This window comes from Canis lupus, chromosome 33, assembly GCF_003254725.2.
Source record: "Canis lupus dingo isolate Sandy chromosome 33, ASM325472v2, whole genome shotgun sequence".
Taxonomy (NCBI): domain Eukaryota; kingdom Metazoa; phylum Chordata; class Mammalia; order Carnivora; family Canidae; genus Canis; species Canis lupus.
In genome coordinates, this window is record NC_064275.1 from 7320634 (window position 1) to 7337819 (window position 17186).

A 17186-nucleotide genomic window follows, 5' to 3' on the forward strand; every position below is an offset into this window, starting at 1 on the left:
TTCATGAGAGATACAGAAAGACGAGCAGAGACAGGGAGAAGTCCTCTGTGGGGAGCTCGATGCAGGCAGGACTCGATCCCAGGACTCTGGGATCAGGACCTGAGCCGAAGGCAGATGCTCAACCACTGAGCCACCCAGGCGTCCCTAAATGTGTCCTCTTTTATAAAATCTTTCTTAACCCACCGGGAACAGGACTTTGACTGAGGTTAATAATCATTCATTCAAATACTCAGTTAAGAGTGGAGAGGGTATAGGGGAAAAGAACATGAGAGCCTGGGCAAGAGAGCTGAAGCTTCAGGGATACCAGTTTACACTGACCAGGATGTGAATTAGTCTGCTAGATTAAAAAAAAAAAAAATTAGTCTGTTAGAGCTGCTGTAACAAAGTACTACAATTGAGTGACCTAAGCACCACAAATTTATTGTCTTACCGTTCTGGAGGCTAGAAGCCCCAAATCAAGGTCTTAGCAGTGTTGGTTCCTTCTGAGGGTTCAGAGGGAAGGCTCTGTTCCAGGCCTCTTTCCTCGGCGTGAGGTTAGCCATCCTCTCCCTGTGTTTCTTCCTAAATTCTTGCCTTTGCGTATCTCTGTGCAAATTTCCTCTTTTTTTTTTTTTTTTTAAGATTTTATTTATTCATGAGAGGCACAGAGACACAGGCAGAGGGAGAAGCAGGCTCCCTGCAGGGAGCCCGATGTGGGTCTCGGTCTCCAGGATCACACCCAGGGCTGAAGGGGTCGCTAAACCGCTGAGCCACTCAGGCTGCCCACAAATTTCCTCTTCTTATTAAGGACAATAGTTTCATTGGTTTAGAGCCCACTTTAACGACCTCATTTTAACTTGCTTACCTCTAGAATGACCCTATTTCCAAATAAGGTCATATTCTAGGTATGAGGGTTTAGGACTTCAACACAGGAATTTTTAGGGGGACACAATTCAGCTCATAATAGCTGGCTCATAATACTGGGATTTGTTGCTTTACCAAAATTCACCCTGTGCTAGTAAAGCCCATATACCAACTGCAGCTTTCAAAATGTGGGCTCCTTTAAAAGAGTGCAAATTCTGGAATCATGTGTATGTCAACTGCTTAAACCTCTTGTTGATAAGAGGGAATCTGTGTGGCTTGAAGCACCTGTTAGTTTACCTCTGTGAGGTCCCCCTACAACCAAAGTGTAAGAAGATGACTTGGTCTCTATTATTATTATTATTATTATTATTATTATTATTATTATTATTTTGCTCCCTTCCCCAGCTTCTTGCTTATCTGGACATTTATACTTTGACCCTATTAACTATTCCCTCCCCTTTCTCCTTTATTACCCTGAGTTATCTTCTCTTCCCATAATTCCAACTTCTTTTTTTCATGTTCCCATTCAGCGAAGGATGAGGAAATTGCAATGAGAGCATGTACCTTTTATTAGATGATTCAAACTGCAGCCTGCCTTGATTAACCTGAAAAGTCCTAAGAAATGAGGACTCCTGCCTCATAGATCACTGAAAGGAGGAATTATTTTTATTTTTTAAGGATAGCTTCTGATTACACTTGGCTCGAGAAGAAAGAAGCTAGTTGTTTTTCCGCCAGTAGTGGATTTGTGGTTTGGCTTTCCCATGGCTTCCTGCCGTGCGTGTGACCTCAGGGTGCTGGTGGTCATTGCATGTGGACTGGTGACGATCATCATTTTGGCCCTGGGCATCTGGATGACTGTGATTACGGTCCAGAAAGGTAATATCATTTATGTTTAATTATGTTGTGTTTATCTTTTAGTTGCTATGTTTAACTCAAATCAAGAGAAGGTTTTGAGCCCTCGTTCCTCACACCTGACACACCAGGGACTGCAAATGGCCATGTCTGGGCTGAGGCTGCCCACCATGTATGTATTTCATATATGAAATACAACAGGTAAGGGGCAGCTGATGCCTTGCATATGGTTGTACACACATGAATATGAATATGTGTGTATGAGTGGGCAGGGTGATGAACTAATTACATAGTTTAATTAGCCTCTTCTTGCTCTTTTAACTCCTGATTGGATAATGGCATGATTAAAATCACTCATAACACATGTTTGGGTTTGTTTAGCTAAATCCAAGAAAGATAAATGATGATGGACCCACACAGACATATGCACATAACCAAACACATGCAGAATGGAATTTCATCTCAAGGAGAGAGTTTAGGAATGTTCTCACTAGGATTGTAACTAAAACCTGATGGTTTGTGCACAAAGTTCTCACCTTCCAAGTGTTAAAAACTACTAAAAAATTAAGATTCCTTAGAAAATGTTTTTTTTTCTGGTTTTGAATAACCAAGTATTTGTTAGTAAACTGCTGTGTGCTAGAGCTGACACTGGAAGGTGGGACGGACGGAGGGCAGTGATGTGTAAAACAATGATGTGTGAGGAAAACCCCCAACAAGGAGTTTCTATAATCCCAGTGCTGGTTCCCTTAGGCAGCAGAGGTTTCAAAGCTGGAGGTGCTGAGTATTCCCTTTTGTAATAAACAGAGAAAAATTCTAATAAAATTGAGTAAATAAGGGTAAATAATACCAGTTGAGAGAGCAGAAGGCGCAGTGGTCTACCCTCGAGAAGGTAACTGAGGAGGATAGAAGGTTGGAGGAGTCAGCACAAGCACCTACATGTCGGCAAAGTTCCACTGCTGGGGACAAAAGAAGTCAAATATATTAGCTATGGAAAGAGTGGTAGCTGAGAAGGGATCTAATCATCCTTCCGTCCCTCTCACCCCCGAGAACATTATTTAGAGAATATTGTACTAATAGGATTTGGATAAATAGCATGGGAAAATATCCCAGAACAAAATGATAAAATTTAAACTTGAGAAAAATGTGTTTTCATTTATTTTATTTGTCCATTTAAGTTTTGTTTACAATTTAAAAAATTAAAAAAAATAAAAAAATAAAAATAAATAAAAATAAACAATTAAAAAAATTATGAACAACAGATTTTACCCTATTAAGGCTGCTGAGTTTATAATATCTTTTTAAAAATTATTTATTTATTTGAGAGAGAGAGAGACAGAGAGACAGAGATCATGACAGAGATAGCAAGAGAGAGCATGAGCAGGGAAAAAAGGGAGGAGAAGCAGGCTTTCCGCCGAGCAGGGACCCTGATACCGGGCTTGATCCCAGGACTCTGGGATCATGACCTCAGCCAAAGGCAGACGCTTCCCCCACTGCGCCACCCAGGTGCCCCATGAGACCTTATTTAAATAGTATACTTCTAAGAAATCTTTCTTTTCTTCCCTTCTCCCTCCTTTCCTTTTTTATATGACATCTACTTTAAAAGGGAATTTTGTGGTGACTAAGAAAGGATACAGGTACAGTAGAACCATAAAAACAAGGACCGAAGTATAAAACATTATAAGGAAGGAAACAGAGGGAGTTGCTGAAAGTAAATACAAAACATAATCCCTGAGACATATCTCTAAACTTCCTGAGGGCTAAGACCCCAAATGAAGCATGATAAGCAACCAAAACCCCTTATTTAATGGTAAAAGCATACCAGCTCCTTAAAAGAAAAAGAAAGAAAGAAAGAAAGAAAGAAAGAAAGAAAGAAAGAAAGAAAGAAAGAAAAAGACAAATGTGTCCTTGCTCTGAATCTTTCCTAAAAATTGCTTTATTTGCTTGCAGTTTGCACACAATGTTATATTCTTACATTAGTGTCAGGTGTACGACTGATTTGACAAGTTTATGATCTCTGCTAATTTCATTTAATCCCAACAACTACCTTTGAGGCAGTTATTACTATATCCAGGGTCAGATGGGGAAACTCAGGCTCAGACAGTGTTGTCAAGCTTACATAGCTAGAGTGTTGGGTCTGGATTCGAATCTAGAATTTTCTGGCTTCAGTATCTTGCTCTTCCCTCCCACCTATCCTGCCTTCCTAGAGGGAAGATAAGAGTAACTCCATGAATTAATTCATCTCTCCTCTCTCTCTGAGGCAACTCTGCCTGAAAATGCCACTTCACAAAGATATGCAGTAACCAGTAGAAACCCTTGCTAGGCAAACGTAGGCACTTTGGGAAGTCGCATGTTTGTCTTCACATCGATGAGGTCTACATTATTAACATGGCTCAGAGAGTATAGGTTAGTGTGTTCACTTTTAAGGTTTTCTGAGTCTTCAAATGGTGTTTATAGACTTTCGGAGTAACTGCTATAGCTTTGCCACATCCTTCCACGTTTTGCCAAAGTGTTCTTTCAGCTTTGCAAGGCTACATGATGGGCTGCCATTGATCTCGTCTAGGACAGCAGGAGAGCCTGCATTCCATCTGGAGCACTCATGGTCTAGCAGTCAGTCTTGCTCCAGGTGACTACCCTTAAGGGAAGGATTTCTCACATTCATAGAAGCTCCAACATCTACTGACCATCAAACAAACCATGAATGATCTTCTCTCTGCCTAATTATTCCAAATGTAATTATTCATTAACAAGAAAAAAGAATCATTGGTTTAAACATCAAACGAGTGCTTCAGGACATGGCCTCTAGAATGGCAATGATCTTCTGTGTAGTATAGAAAAACTTCTTACTCTGTTCCTGCTGCTGAATAAGGCCTCTTGCAAAGGGGCATGGATCAAAGCTTTAGTCCAGATGAAGTTGATAGCATTTCATGCAAGTGGACACAACTTCTCTCAGAATTGGTGGAATAGACTTTGGCATTTTTATGTCACTGATGACAATGATTTTTTTTTCACCAAAGCATCACAATGAGATATGTTGTCAAGTCACACTTCTCCACCTAGGCTTTCAGGAATAAGATAGTTTCGTTTGGTAAAGATATTTTTCAAAACTATTGATGACTCTTGCAATTTCCAAAAGGAGCTCAAGACTTGAAGTTCTTCTATGATGATGTCAGTTTATTGGAACACTCTTCATCCAGAGTTTCACATGGTTGTTGCTTTTGAAGATTTAGGTCTTAGGTTAAATGCCACCTCCTCAGAGAGACCTTTTCTATCCACTCAGTCTAAGGTTATCATTCTATTTGCTCTCTTTCACATGTATTTTGTTCATGGCTTTTATCACCTGATGATCTCTTATATATTGGTTTGCTGTTTCCTCATTCTCCTAGAATGAAAGTCCCAAGAAAGCAGGCACCTGGCTTATTAATCTGCATTCCCCGCACCTAGAAGAGTACTTGGAATATAGTTGCCAGTACATAGCTGATGAGTAAACGAAAGAATCATGTAAAAACCAGAAACTGGACTAAAAGTTGTCAAATATTTGTATTCAGAAGTGAAAGAATATAGCGACCAATTTCTTGTAATTTGCCTCCAAATATTAAAGTAAATGTTATTATGGATTTGTTTTCAGCAGTTAAGCAAGACATCATTTTAGTTTTCATCCTCTGTTCCAAGCCATGTAACACCCTAACCATTTCCAGAACTTTGGCTTCAGTAAGATCTCTCCAGTTGTGTATGGCCTCTTTAGTTTGGCTGTGTGATCAGTAATCTTGTACGATGCTTTTATGTTGGAGCAAATCAAAGTTTTACCAGACCTCTAACCTTTTTCACATTAGGCATTCTTCGTAGAATATCAAATAAAATGCACCCTATCTGATGTGTTTTCAGAATGGACAACAGTAAGGTGCTCTATCTCCATTGGATTTGTGCTCCCAATAGCAATGAACCTTGTAATACAAGAAGCAGTGTGGTTTTTTGGTCCAATCACATTTGATGAAAGTAAAATGAAACATCATTAAATTTTTATGTACATCTTTCCCTTGACATTTTCCAACTTGAGCTAGGCCTGATGTAAATGTAGATATATGTCCATAAACCTGGTAGTAGGGGTTTTCCATAACTCTTAGGGAGACTATCTTAACCTCATAACATAGTAGCATTGATGATTATGCCTTTGTTGAACCATATCCTATGTCTCTTCTGGATTATAACACTTCCTCCTTTCTGCCATCATGAGTGCCTTTTCCACCCCTCTCCGGTTGTTCTGACCTTCATTTCCTATCACAGGCTTCATGCATGCCTCAGGCCAACAAGAGACTTAAGTAGAAACCCAAGGTCAAACTTCATAGCATTGAAATTCTTGCACAGTAGGAAATGTGGGTTGTGAGGAAAGGTCAAGGAGAGTTTATTGATTCTCAGAAAATAATTTGTACACAGATGTTTAACTTTCATTTTACTCCATTTCAGTACTTCCTCAAGAGGCAAGCTTGATAATAAATCAAACTCATGGGACTGCTCCTGGAGTACAGGTTGTATTTGGAGGCTCAAAAAAAAAAAAAAAAAAAAAGGTCCAGATGGAAAAGTTTGGGTTTTAGACAGCTGTAGTTTTATTTAGTCTCAATCCTGCTGTCGTAAATCACTATTCTGCTCCTTTACCAGTCTCCCTATTGCTTCCTCAAATAACCACTCTCAGTCAAGAAAACAATTACTATGAAAGGGAAGGGATTTGTTTTGGGAGGAATAAATTTTGTTTGTAATTGGCTGAAGGGCATGAATTATTTTAACATCAGTGATGTTTAAATTGCTGATACCATTTTCAAAGCCACTTTATTAAATTAAGAGGCTAGAACCTTGGCTTAGTTAGTGGATTTCTCTTTGATTTCCAGGTATTGGATATTTTTACTTAAAATTCTGAATATAAATGCCAATTTTTGATCTTTTGATAACATATGTTATTGGAGAACATCTAGTATAGAATATGGTGCTTAGGAGTGTGCACATGAGAATTGGGGGAAAAAAGTACATGAATAGGAAAAAAGAAAACGCTCTGGAGTCTGGCTGCCTTGTTGAAATGCCAGTGTCACCACTTACTGACTAAACTTGAGCAAGTTACTCAACATTTCTGTGCTTCAGTTTTCTTAATATGGGGGTAATAATAAGCCTACCTTATAGAGCTGTTATTAAATGATTAAATGAGTTAATACACTTCCAGGTTTAAGATGACATCTAGGACACTATAAGCCCTCAACAGATGTTAAATACTGTTTTTAATTTATAAATTTTTAGATAATTTAGGCACAGATTTCTCCACTCCCTGAATAGATGCCTTGAATTGACCTAGATTGGGCCTTTGGATTGAAATTCAACTTATCAAACTGAAGGTCTACAGTAGGTATAATCATTAAGTTTGACTGATTGTTTAAAACATTTTTTTTAAAGGATTTATTTATTTATTTATTTTGAGAGAGAGAGTGAGAGAGCTTGTGTACACAAAGGAGGGGGTGGGGAGAGGGAGAAGGAGAGGGGAAGCAGACTCTCAGCACACTCAGTGTGAAGTCTGAGGCGGAGCTGGATCTCTCACCATGAGATCGTGACCTGAGCCGAAACCAAAAGTCAGATGCTCCACCTACTAATCCACCCAAGTGCCCCTCAACTGATTAATTTAAAACAGAAACAGAAACAGTTCTAAGAATTGCTATATCTTCCTGCATTAAAAAAGTATTTATACTGTGCTACACCATCAGGGAAATTTTATTACAACATTTAACCAGGTTATTGAAATATATAACTGGGTAGTTCATGTTGAATAACTTTTACCTTAAGGAAAAGCTCTACTTTACATATTTTATTTGTTTAAATTGTTGAGTTTCTTTTCACAATGGAATAAGCTTTCCTAAATATTGTCTTCTCATTTAAGAGGAGGAATCTTTATCCTCATCCAAATATTTTGAATTCCTGGTCTGCAACAAATGACAGATGCCAGGATGTTACAACCCTTAAAGAATTGGAGCCAGACACTAGAGCCTTCTTATGGAATTTCTCTAAGGAAAGATAATTTTATTCCTGCACTTAATTAAACTAGATTTTTCAAAACAGATTTTAATTTTGTCTAGTTTAGAAGAAATGCGATTCATGTTTTCCATTTGGAAGTTTTAATATTTTTTGCTACTTTCTCAGGCAGCATGAAGTGTTTTACATCTGGTTTTCCATGTTGTGTGGTAAAGATATTGAAAATAAGGCTAATATTTCTGGAAATATTACTTATAATTTAAGAAAATATAGGGAAATATTAATATTATACTGATGTTATAAAAGAAAATACTTCTATTAAACACATTCCAGTGTTTGAATCCTCAAGTAACTTGAAGCTGACGCTTACCCTCCCTGTTTTCCCTGTGTGAAGGCAGCACTGTGAGGAGAGGCTGGTAGCACTTGATTAGTAGCCAAGAGATCTGAGTTAACTCCACTTGGCCATCAATTAATTACTGATCTAGAACAAGTTACTCTTTATGTAGAATGGGGATGTTGGATTAATGAATAGCTAATGTCATTTTTATGAGTCAGTAGGTTTATTTACTTTTAATTATTTATTTAATTATTTTTTAATTATTTATTTTAATTAATTATCTATATTTTATTTTTTCAATTAAATTTTAAATTATTTATCTATTTATATTTTATTTTAATAATAATATTATTTTAATAATTATTAATATTAATATTATTTAATAATAAATAATTTTATTTTATTTTAATAAATAATTTAATTTAATTATTTTTAAATTAATTTTTAATGCTTTATTTTTTAATTGGAGTTCAATTTTCAACATATAGCATATCACCCGGTGCTCATCCTGTCAAGTGCCCCCCTCAGTGCCTGTCACCCAGTCACCCCATCCCCCCCACCTCCCTCCCTTTCACTACCCCTTGTTCGTTTCCCAGAGTTAGGAGTCTCTCATGTTCTGTCTCGCTTTCTGATATTTTCCACTCATTTTCTCTCCTTTCCCCTTTATTCCCTTTCACTATTTTTTATATTACTCAAATGAGTCAGTAGGTTTAAGAACTAGTTAAACAAAAGAAGCAAAGCACTTAATCCTTCTGGGTCTCACTTTCTTTACTTAAAATGCAGAGGCTTAAGAATACCTATACTACCTTTGTAGGTAATTTAGGTATTTCAGGGGACAGGGTCTTGAACTGAGGAGCAAAAGGTGTTAAGATTGTGATTATGACAGAAGAGTGGTAGCTTAGTTTGGGCTTAATATCCTCAACCAAAATGCAAATGCCAAAGAGGTCAGTCAGCAAATGTTTGTTGAGTACCATCTATGCATCTGTCATTTCATTGGACCTGGAGATAAGAGACATTAAAACAATAAATATAAAAGAAAGTAAATTCTAAGGAAGGCTGTTTGGCAATAATGAAAAGAACAAATGGAATGAAAATTAAAAACAAAACAAAAGCAGAGATCAACAAAACCAAAAGCTTAGTTTTTCGAAAACATGAATTTAAACAGATAAATCTCCAGTGAGATTTGTCAAGACAAAAAGGCATATGTGAAAGGGAATAGAAGGGAAGGGAGAAGAAATGAGTAGGAAATATCAGAAAGGGAGACAGAACATAAAGACTCCTAACTCTGGGAAATGAACTAGGGGTGGTGGAAGGGGAGGAGGGCCGGGGGTGAGGGTGAATGGGTGACGGGCACTGAGAGGGGCACTTGACAGGATGAGCACTGGGTGTTATTCTGTATGTTGGTAAATTGAACACCAATAAAAAAATTATTATTAAAAAAAAGCAATATGTAAAAAAATAAAGGGGGTCATAACACAAGTACATTCGCAGACAAGATTTAAGAACAAGTCTAGTGGGAAAGTCCACCCAGAGCCTGCATCTTCCCTTTCAGGCTTTGCTACCTGCATCTGGGTCCTTAGGACTCCTGCTGGGCTTCTAGGGATTGTGGGTGTCATCCCCCCCAACCACCCCGAGGTCAGCCTCTCAGGGGGAAAAGGCATGCTCCCTGAGAGGTGGCTATTTATAGCTTGGTGGTGTGGGCTGGGGTGTCTACAGGTGTGAGCACAAGGCATTCTGGGAAGGAGTCTGAGACAGGCAAGGGGAGAGAAGGGGGCAGATGCAGCTGGGGCTGTTTGCCACATGCTGATGTAAAACTCCAAGGAATCCACAGTTTCTAAATTCAGACCTGGACTTCCAAGTCCTTATGAAGATATGCTCATCATGATGTTAGAATCGAGCACACGGACTTTATGTAGCAGCCTAACTTAATTTATAAGTTTTTCATTTACTTTCATATCAATGGTACATAGGTCTTCATTGTACTTTGTCCCAGACCCTGCATATAGTTGCATTGCCGGTGAAAATTCGGATTAGTACAACTCCTATGGGGCAAGCTGGATATAACTGTCGAAGTGACAAATGTGTACTCTTAGGCTCAGAATTCCAATTCTGGGAATTATTCTCTAGATGAATTTGTACAGTTGCAAAGTAGAATATGTACAGGGGAATTTTGAAACAATGATCGAGAACAACACAAGTGTCCAACAGTAAGGGGTCAGTTAAATAAATTAGGGTATAGCCATACAATGGACTATAATACAGCTGTAAAAGGGGAGATGAAAGTTCTCTATGAACCGCTGTGGAAAGATTTTCAACATTCATCGTCAAAAGTATAAGAGCAAAAGCTACAGAAAGGAGAAGAAGAAAGTAAGACGATAGATTCACATCGCTCGTAGAAAGATTGGAAAAATTGTAGAAATTACTTGTATATATTTAGGGATGACATCAAGATTATATATACCTTTGTTGTTTTTATTTTCTGGCTCTGTGAATATAAAACCTATTAAAATATAGAATAAAATAAAGTAGTGATTTAGAAAAACTAATAAAATCACAAGCCAACACCATTGAAAACCTTATCCTAGCTAATATAAAAAACTTTGGCCAGGTGGCAATTTTCTAAAAAAAGAAATATAGATAATCAAATTTACCCCCAAAGGAAGGAAAAAAAAACCTAACCAACATTGTAACCATTAAAATAGTTGACTTAATAGCAACCCTCCGCACCCCCCTCCAAAAAGCAAAAACTGACTACAAATGGTATGTATTGATTACCTTAGATATAATAATAGTATAAAATACGATATAAAAGATAAACGACAATTTCAGTATGGTGTGATCTCTGGGTGTAGAGGGAAAGGAATGTTGATAAAAAGGAGTACAAAGGGCTTCAACTCTTTCTGTAAAGTTTTATTATGTATTTCTTAAAAAGTCCAAAGCAAAGCTGAGAGAAAGTCACTATCTCTTAAAACTGGCTTTGGGTTAGTGAGGGATGTTTTATACTCTGTACGTTGTGTGTTTGAAGCATTCTACAACTTAGAGATTCACGTATTCCCTTGGTTACACAGAGAAGTTTGTCATATAACAATGATGATTAAATCTGTCTCGGTAGATCTTAAGCTTTTTGAGGTCTGGGTTGTCTCTTATTTTTCTTTTATACCAATAGACTTTATTTTTAGCGAAGTTTCAGGCTATGGTAAAATTAAACAGAAAAAGTATAGAGTTCCCATTTATTCCCTCTCTCATCACCCATTCCCCTCCATATCATCCCTTATTATTAATATCTACACTGGTGGATTGTTTTGTTATAATTAATGAACCAATATCAGTGCACTATTAATTAAAATGCATTTTGCATTAGAGTTCATTCTTTGTGTTGTACGGTTCTGTGGATTTTGACCAACACCCCATGACATATCCACTATGGCAATGTCATACAGAATAGCTCACTGCCCTAAAAGTCCCCTGTGCTTCACCGATTCATTCCTCTCCCTTTCCCAAACCCCTGATCTTTTTACTGTCTCTGTAGTTTTTCCTTTTCCAGAATGTCATATTTGGAATTAAATATGTAGGCTTTTTAGCCTGGCTTCTTTCACTTGGTTAAATATATTTAAGATTCCTTCATATCTTTTAGGGGCTTCATAGCTCATTTCTTTTTATGGCTAAATAATATTCCATTGTATGGATATACCACAGCTTTTTAAAAAATCCATTTATCTGTTGAAGGGCATCTTGTTTGCTTCCAGTTTTTGGTGGTTACATATTCAGCTGCTGCAAACATTTATGTGTAGCTTTTTATGTGGGCATGAAGTGTCCACTCATGTGAGTAAACACTTCGAAGCACGGCTGCTGGATTGTGTGGTAAAACTCCGTGTAGCTTTATAAGAAACTGCTAAACTGTCTTCCAAACTGGCTGTACCATTTTCATTCCCACAAGCACTGGATGAAGCTTCTGTTGCTCCACAGCCTGGCTGGCATTCGGTGTTGAGAGTTTTGGATTTTAGTCGTTCTAATAGGTGTGTGGTGTCATTGCACTGCCGTTCACTTTGCACTTCCCTAATGACGTGTGATGTTGAGCGTATTTTCATATGCTTGTTTGCCATCTGTATATCTTCTTTGGTGAGATGTCTGTTCAGATCTTTTGCATACTTTTAATTATTTGCTTGCTTATTAATGAGTTTTAAGAGTTCTGGGTGTATTTTGGTTACCAGTCCTTTATCAGACATGTGATTTAGAAATATTTTTTCCCATTCTGTGTCTTGGTTTTTCCTTCTCTTAACAATGTTTTTTTGTGGAGCAGACATTTTAAATTTTTTTTGGAAGTTCCACTTATCTGATGTGTTTACCTATCCTTTTTCCTTCATGGATTGTACTTTTGCTGTTATATCTAAAAAGTCATCATCAACTGAAGGTCACTTAGATTTTCTTCTGTATTATCTTCTGGAAGTTTTATAATTTTGCATTTTATTTATTTTGTTTTCGTTTTTTTTAAATTTAATTTAATTTAACTTTTTTAAAGAACAGCTGCTGAAATCTTTTTTTTTTTTTTAAAAAAGACTTTATTTATTTATTCATGAGAGACACAGAGAGAGAGAGGCAGAGACAAGGCAGAGGGAGAAGCAGGCACCATGCAGGGAGCCCAATGTGGGACTCGATCCCGGGACTCCAGGATCACACCCTGGGCCAAAGACAGGCGCTAAACTGCTGAGCCACCCAGGGATCCCCCTATATATATATATATATTTTTTTTTTTTTTGGTTTTGCAGTTTATATTTAGATTTATGGCATAGTTATTTTTTGTGAAAATTGTTAAGTCTGAGTCTGGATTTATTTTTTTGCATGTTTCTGTCTAATTTTCCCAGCAACATTTATTAAAAGGACTATCCTTGGGGATCCCTGGGTGGTGCAGTGGTTTGGCGCCTGCCTTTGGCCCAGGGCACGATCCTGGAGACCCGGGATCGAATCCCACGTCGGGCTCCCGGTGCGTGGAGCCTGCTTCTCCCTCTGCCTGTGTCTCTGCCTCTCTCTCTCTCTCTCTCTGACTATCATAAATAAATAGATAAAAAATAAAATAAAGTAAAATAAAATAAAATAAAATAAAATAAAATAAAATAAAATAAAATGACTATTCTTTCTCCATTGAGTTGCTCTTACTCCTTTGTCAGAGATCAGTTGACTATGTCTGTTTGGGCTGTTTATGGGCCTGTTTATGGGTTCTCTATTTTGTTCTAATGATCTATTCGTCTCTTCTTTGCCAATACCACAATGTCTTGATTATTGTAGGTTTCACAATGTCTTGAAGTCACATATTCTCAGTGCTTCAACTCTGTTCTCCTTTAATTGTGTTGGCTATTCTAGGACTTTTACATTTGCATATAAACTTTAGTTTTCTTGATATACACAAAACAATTTTCTGGGATTTTGATTGGAATTGCATTAAATCTATAAATCAAGCTGTGAAGAATTGCTAATCTAAACATAATGAATCTTCTTATCCATGTGCATGAAATATCTCTCTACTTATTTAGAATTTCTTTTATCAGAAGTTTGTCATTTTCCTCATATAGGTTTTGTATGTATTTTGGTATATTTATATTCATGTATTTCTTTTTTGGAAATTTTATTCCAAAATTTTATTTTATTTCATGTATTTTCTTTATATTCATGTATTTCTTTCTTTTAAATCCAAATCCAATTTACTTTTGCACATTAATCTTGTATCTCAAAATTTTACCATAATTGTTTATTAGTTCCAGAAGTTTTTTTGATGAATTACTGGGATTTCTGACATAGATAATCATGTCATCTCTGAATACAGACTTTTATTTCTTTCTCTCAACTTGAAATACCTTTTATTTCCTTTTCTTGTCTTACTGCATTAGTTATGACTTCCAGTATATTGTTGAATAAGAGTGGTGAGAAGGGAAATCCTTGCCATATTCTCCTCCTAGGGGAAAGCATCTAATTTTTCACCATTAAGTATGAGATGGGGTTTATGTTTTTTTGTGGTTGTTCTGTATCAGGTATATGTAGTTCTGTATTTTCAGTTTGCTAAGAGTTTTTAACATGACTGGAAATTGGATTCTGTTGAATGCTTTTTCTATATATATATATATATATATTGATATGATCATTTGATTTTTCTTTTTTAGCCTGTTGTTATGATGAATTACATTAATTGATTTTATTTTTTAATTAAAAATTATTTAAATTAAATTAATTAACATATAATGTATTATTAGTTTCAGAGGTAGAGGTCAGTGATTCATCAGTCTTATATAATACCCAGTGCTTGTTACATCACATGCCCTCCTTAATGTCCATCATTCAGTTACCTCTTCCTCCCACCTCCTCCCCTCCAAGGGCCCTCAGTTTGTTTCTTTTCTTTTTTTTTTTAAGATTTTATTTATTTATTTATGAGAGTCACAGAGAGAGAGAGAGAGAGAGAGAGAGAGAGAGAGAGAGTCAGAGACACAGGCAGAAGGAGAAGCAGGCTCCTCACAAGGAGCCCGATGTGGGACTCGATCCCCAATTCCGGGATTGAGGACCTGAACCAAAGGTGGGCACTCAACCGCTTAGCCATCCAGGCATCACTCAGTTTGTTTCCTACGAATAAGAGTCCCTTATGGTTTGTCTCTCTTTCTGATTTCACTTATTTTATTTTTCCCTCTCTTCCCCTATGACCCGCTGTTTTGTTTCTTAAACTCCACATATGAGTGAGATCATATGATAATTGTCTTTCTCTGATTGACTTATTTCACTTAGCATATCCTTTAGTTCCATCCATGATGTTGCAAATGGCAAGATTTCATTTTTCTTGATGGTTTTATATATATAGATCACATTTTCTTTTTCCATTCATCTGTCAATGAACATCTGTGCTCTTTCCATTGTTTAACTATTGCGGGCATTGCTGCTGTAAGCATTGGGGTGCAGGTGCCCCTTCAGATCACTGCATTTGTATCTTTGGGGTAAATACCCAGTAGTGTAGTGTAGCTGTCTTTTCAACGTTTTGTGGAACCTCCGTACTGTTTTCCAAAGTGGCCGCACCAGCTTGCATTCCTAGCAACAGTGGACAAGGGTTCCCCTTTCTCCACATCCTCCCCAAAATCTGTCATTTCCTGACTTGTTCATTTTAGCCATTCTGACTGGTGTGAGATGATGCCTCATTGTGATTTTGATTTGTATTTCTCTGTTGCCAAACGATGTGGAACATTTTTTCATGTGTCTATTGGTCATCTGTATGTCTTCTTTGGAGAAATGTCTGTTCATGTCTTCTGTCCATTTCTGTTTTGGATTATTTGTTCTTTGGGTGTTGAGTTTGAGAGGTTCTTTTTTTAAAAAAAATATTTTATTTATTTATGAGAGAGAGAGAGAGAGACAGAGAGACAGAGAGACAGAGAGACAGAGAGACAGAGAGAGGCAGAGAGAGAAGCAGAGAGAGAAGCAGGCTCCATGTAGGGATCCTGACGTGGGACTCAATCCCTGGACTCCAGGATCATGCCCCGGGCTGAAGGCAGGTGCTAAACCACTGAGCCACCCAGGGATCCCCTTGAGAAGTTCTTTATAGATTTTGTATACTAGCCCTGTATCTGATGTGCCATTTGCAAATATCTTCTACCATCCTGTAGGTTGTCTTTTAGTTTTGTTGACAGTTTCCTTTGTTGTACAAAAGCTTTTTATCTTGATGAAGTCCCAATAGTTCATTTTTGCTTTTGTTTCCCTTGCTTTTGGAGACGGGTCTAGCAAGAAATTGCTGTGGCCAAGGTCACAGAGGATACTGCAGAGTTCTCCTCTAGGATTTTGATGGATCCTTGTTTCACATTTAGGTCATCCATTTTGAGTCTGTTTTTCTGTATGGTGTGAGGAAATGGTCTAGTTTCATTCTACTACATGTCCAGTTTTCAGTTTTCACAACCATTTTTTGAAGAGACTGTCTTTTTTTTCTATTGGATATTCTTTCTTACTTTGTTGAAGATTAGTTGACTACAGAGTTGAGGGTCCATTTCTGGGTTCTCTAATCTGTTCCATTGATCTATGTGTCTGTTTTTGTGCCAGTGTCACACTATTTTGATGATTACAGCTTTGTAATATAGCTTGAAGTCTGGAATTCTGATGCCACCAGTTCTGTTTTCTTTTTCAACATTCCTATGGTTATTCAAAATCTTTTCTAATTCCATACAAATTTTAGGATAATTCGTTCTAACTCTGTGAAATAAGTTGATGGTATTTTGATAGGGATTACAATGAATGTATAGATTCCTCTAGGTAACATAGACATTTTAGCAATATTTGTTCTTCGAATTCATGAGCATGGAATATTTTTCCATTTCTTTGTGTCTTCTTCAATTTCTTTCATGAATGTTCTATAGTTTTCTGAGTTTAGATCTTTTACCTATTTGGTTAGGTTTATTTCTAGGTATCTTATGGTTTTGATGTAATTGTAAGTGGGACTGGCTCTTTAATTTCTCTTTCTTCTGTTTCATTGTTGGTGTACAGAAATGCCGCTGATTTCCGTGCATTGATTTTACAGCCTGCCGCTTTGCTGAATTCTTGTAAGAGTTCTAGCAATTTTGGGCTTGTCTTTTGGGTTTTCCACATAGAGTATCATGTCATCTACAAAGAGTGAGAATTTGACTTCTTCTTTGCTAATTTGGATGCCTTTTATTTATTTTTTGTTTTTGTTGTTGCCTGATATAGGCTAGGACTTCTAGTACTATATTGAATAGCAGTGGTCAGAGTGGACATCCCTGTCTTGTTCCTGATCTTAGGGGAAAGGCTCCCAGTGTTTCCCCATTAAGAATGATATTTGCTGTGGGCTTTTCATAGATGGCTTTTATGACATCGAGGTATGTTCCCTCTATCCCTACACTGTGAAAGGTTTTAAGAATGGATGCTATACTTTGTCAAATGCTTTTTCTGCATCTATTGAGAGGATAATATGGTTCTTGTCCTTTCTTATATTAATGTAGGGTATCATATTGATTGATTTGCAGATGTTGAACCACCCTTGCAGTCCAGGAATAAATCCCACTTGGCCATGGTGAATAAGTCTTTTAATATACCTTTGGATCCTATTGGCTAGTATTTTGGTGAGAATTTTAGCATTCCATGTTGGTCTGTAATATCTGTGATATTGGTCTGTAATTCT

General features: G+C 37.1%; 1 protein-coding gene across 1 annotated transcript in view; it reads left to right on the forward strand.

The window, feature by feature from the left end:
• The first annotated feature begins 1374 nt into the window (after positions 1-1374).
• The window catches only part of ADGRG7 (adhesion G protein-coupled receptor G7), a 66860-nt gene continuing 51048 nt past the window's right edge, over positions 1375-17186 (forward strand). The window contains exon 1 of the mRNA XM_025416379.2: positions 1375-1719. Coding sequence (XP_025272164.1) covers positions 1605-1719 — 115 coding nt within the window. The 5' untranslated portion in view covers positions 1375-1604. The remainder of the gene's footprint in view (positions 1720-17186) is intronic.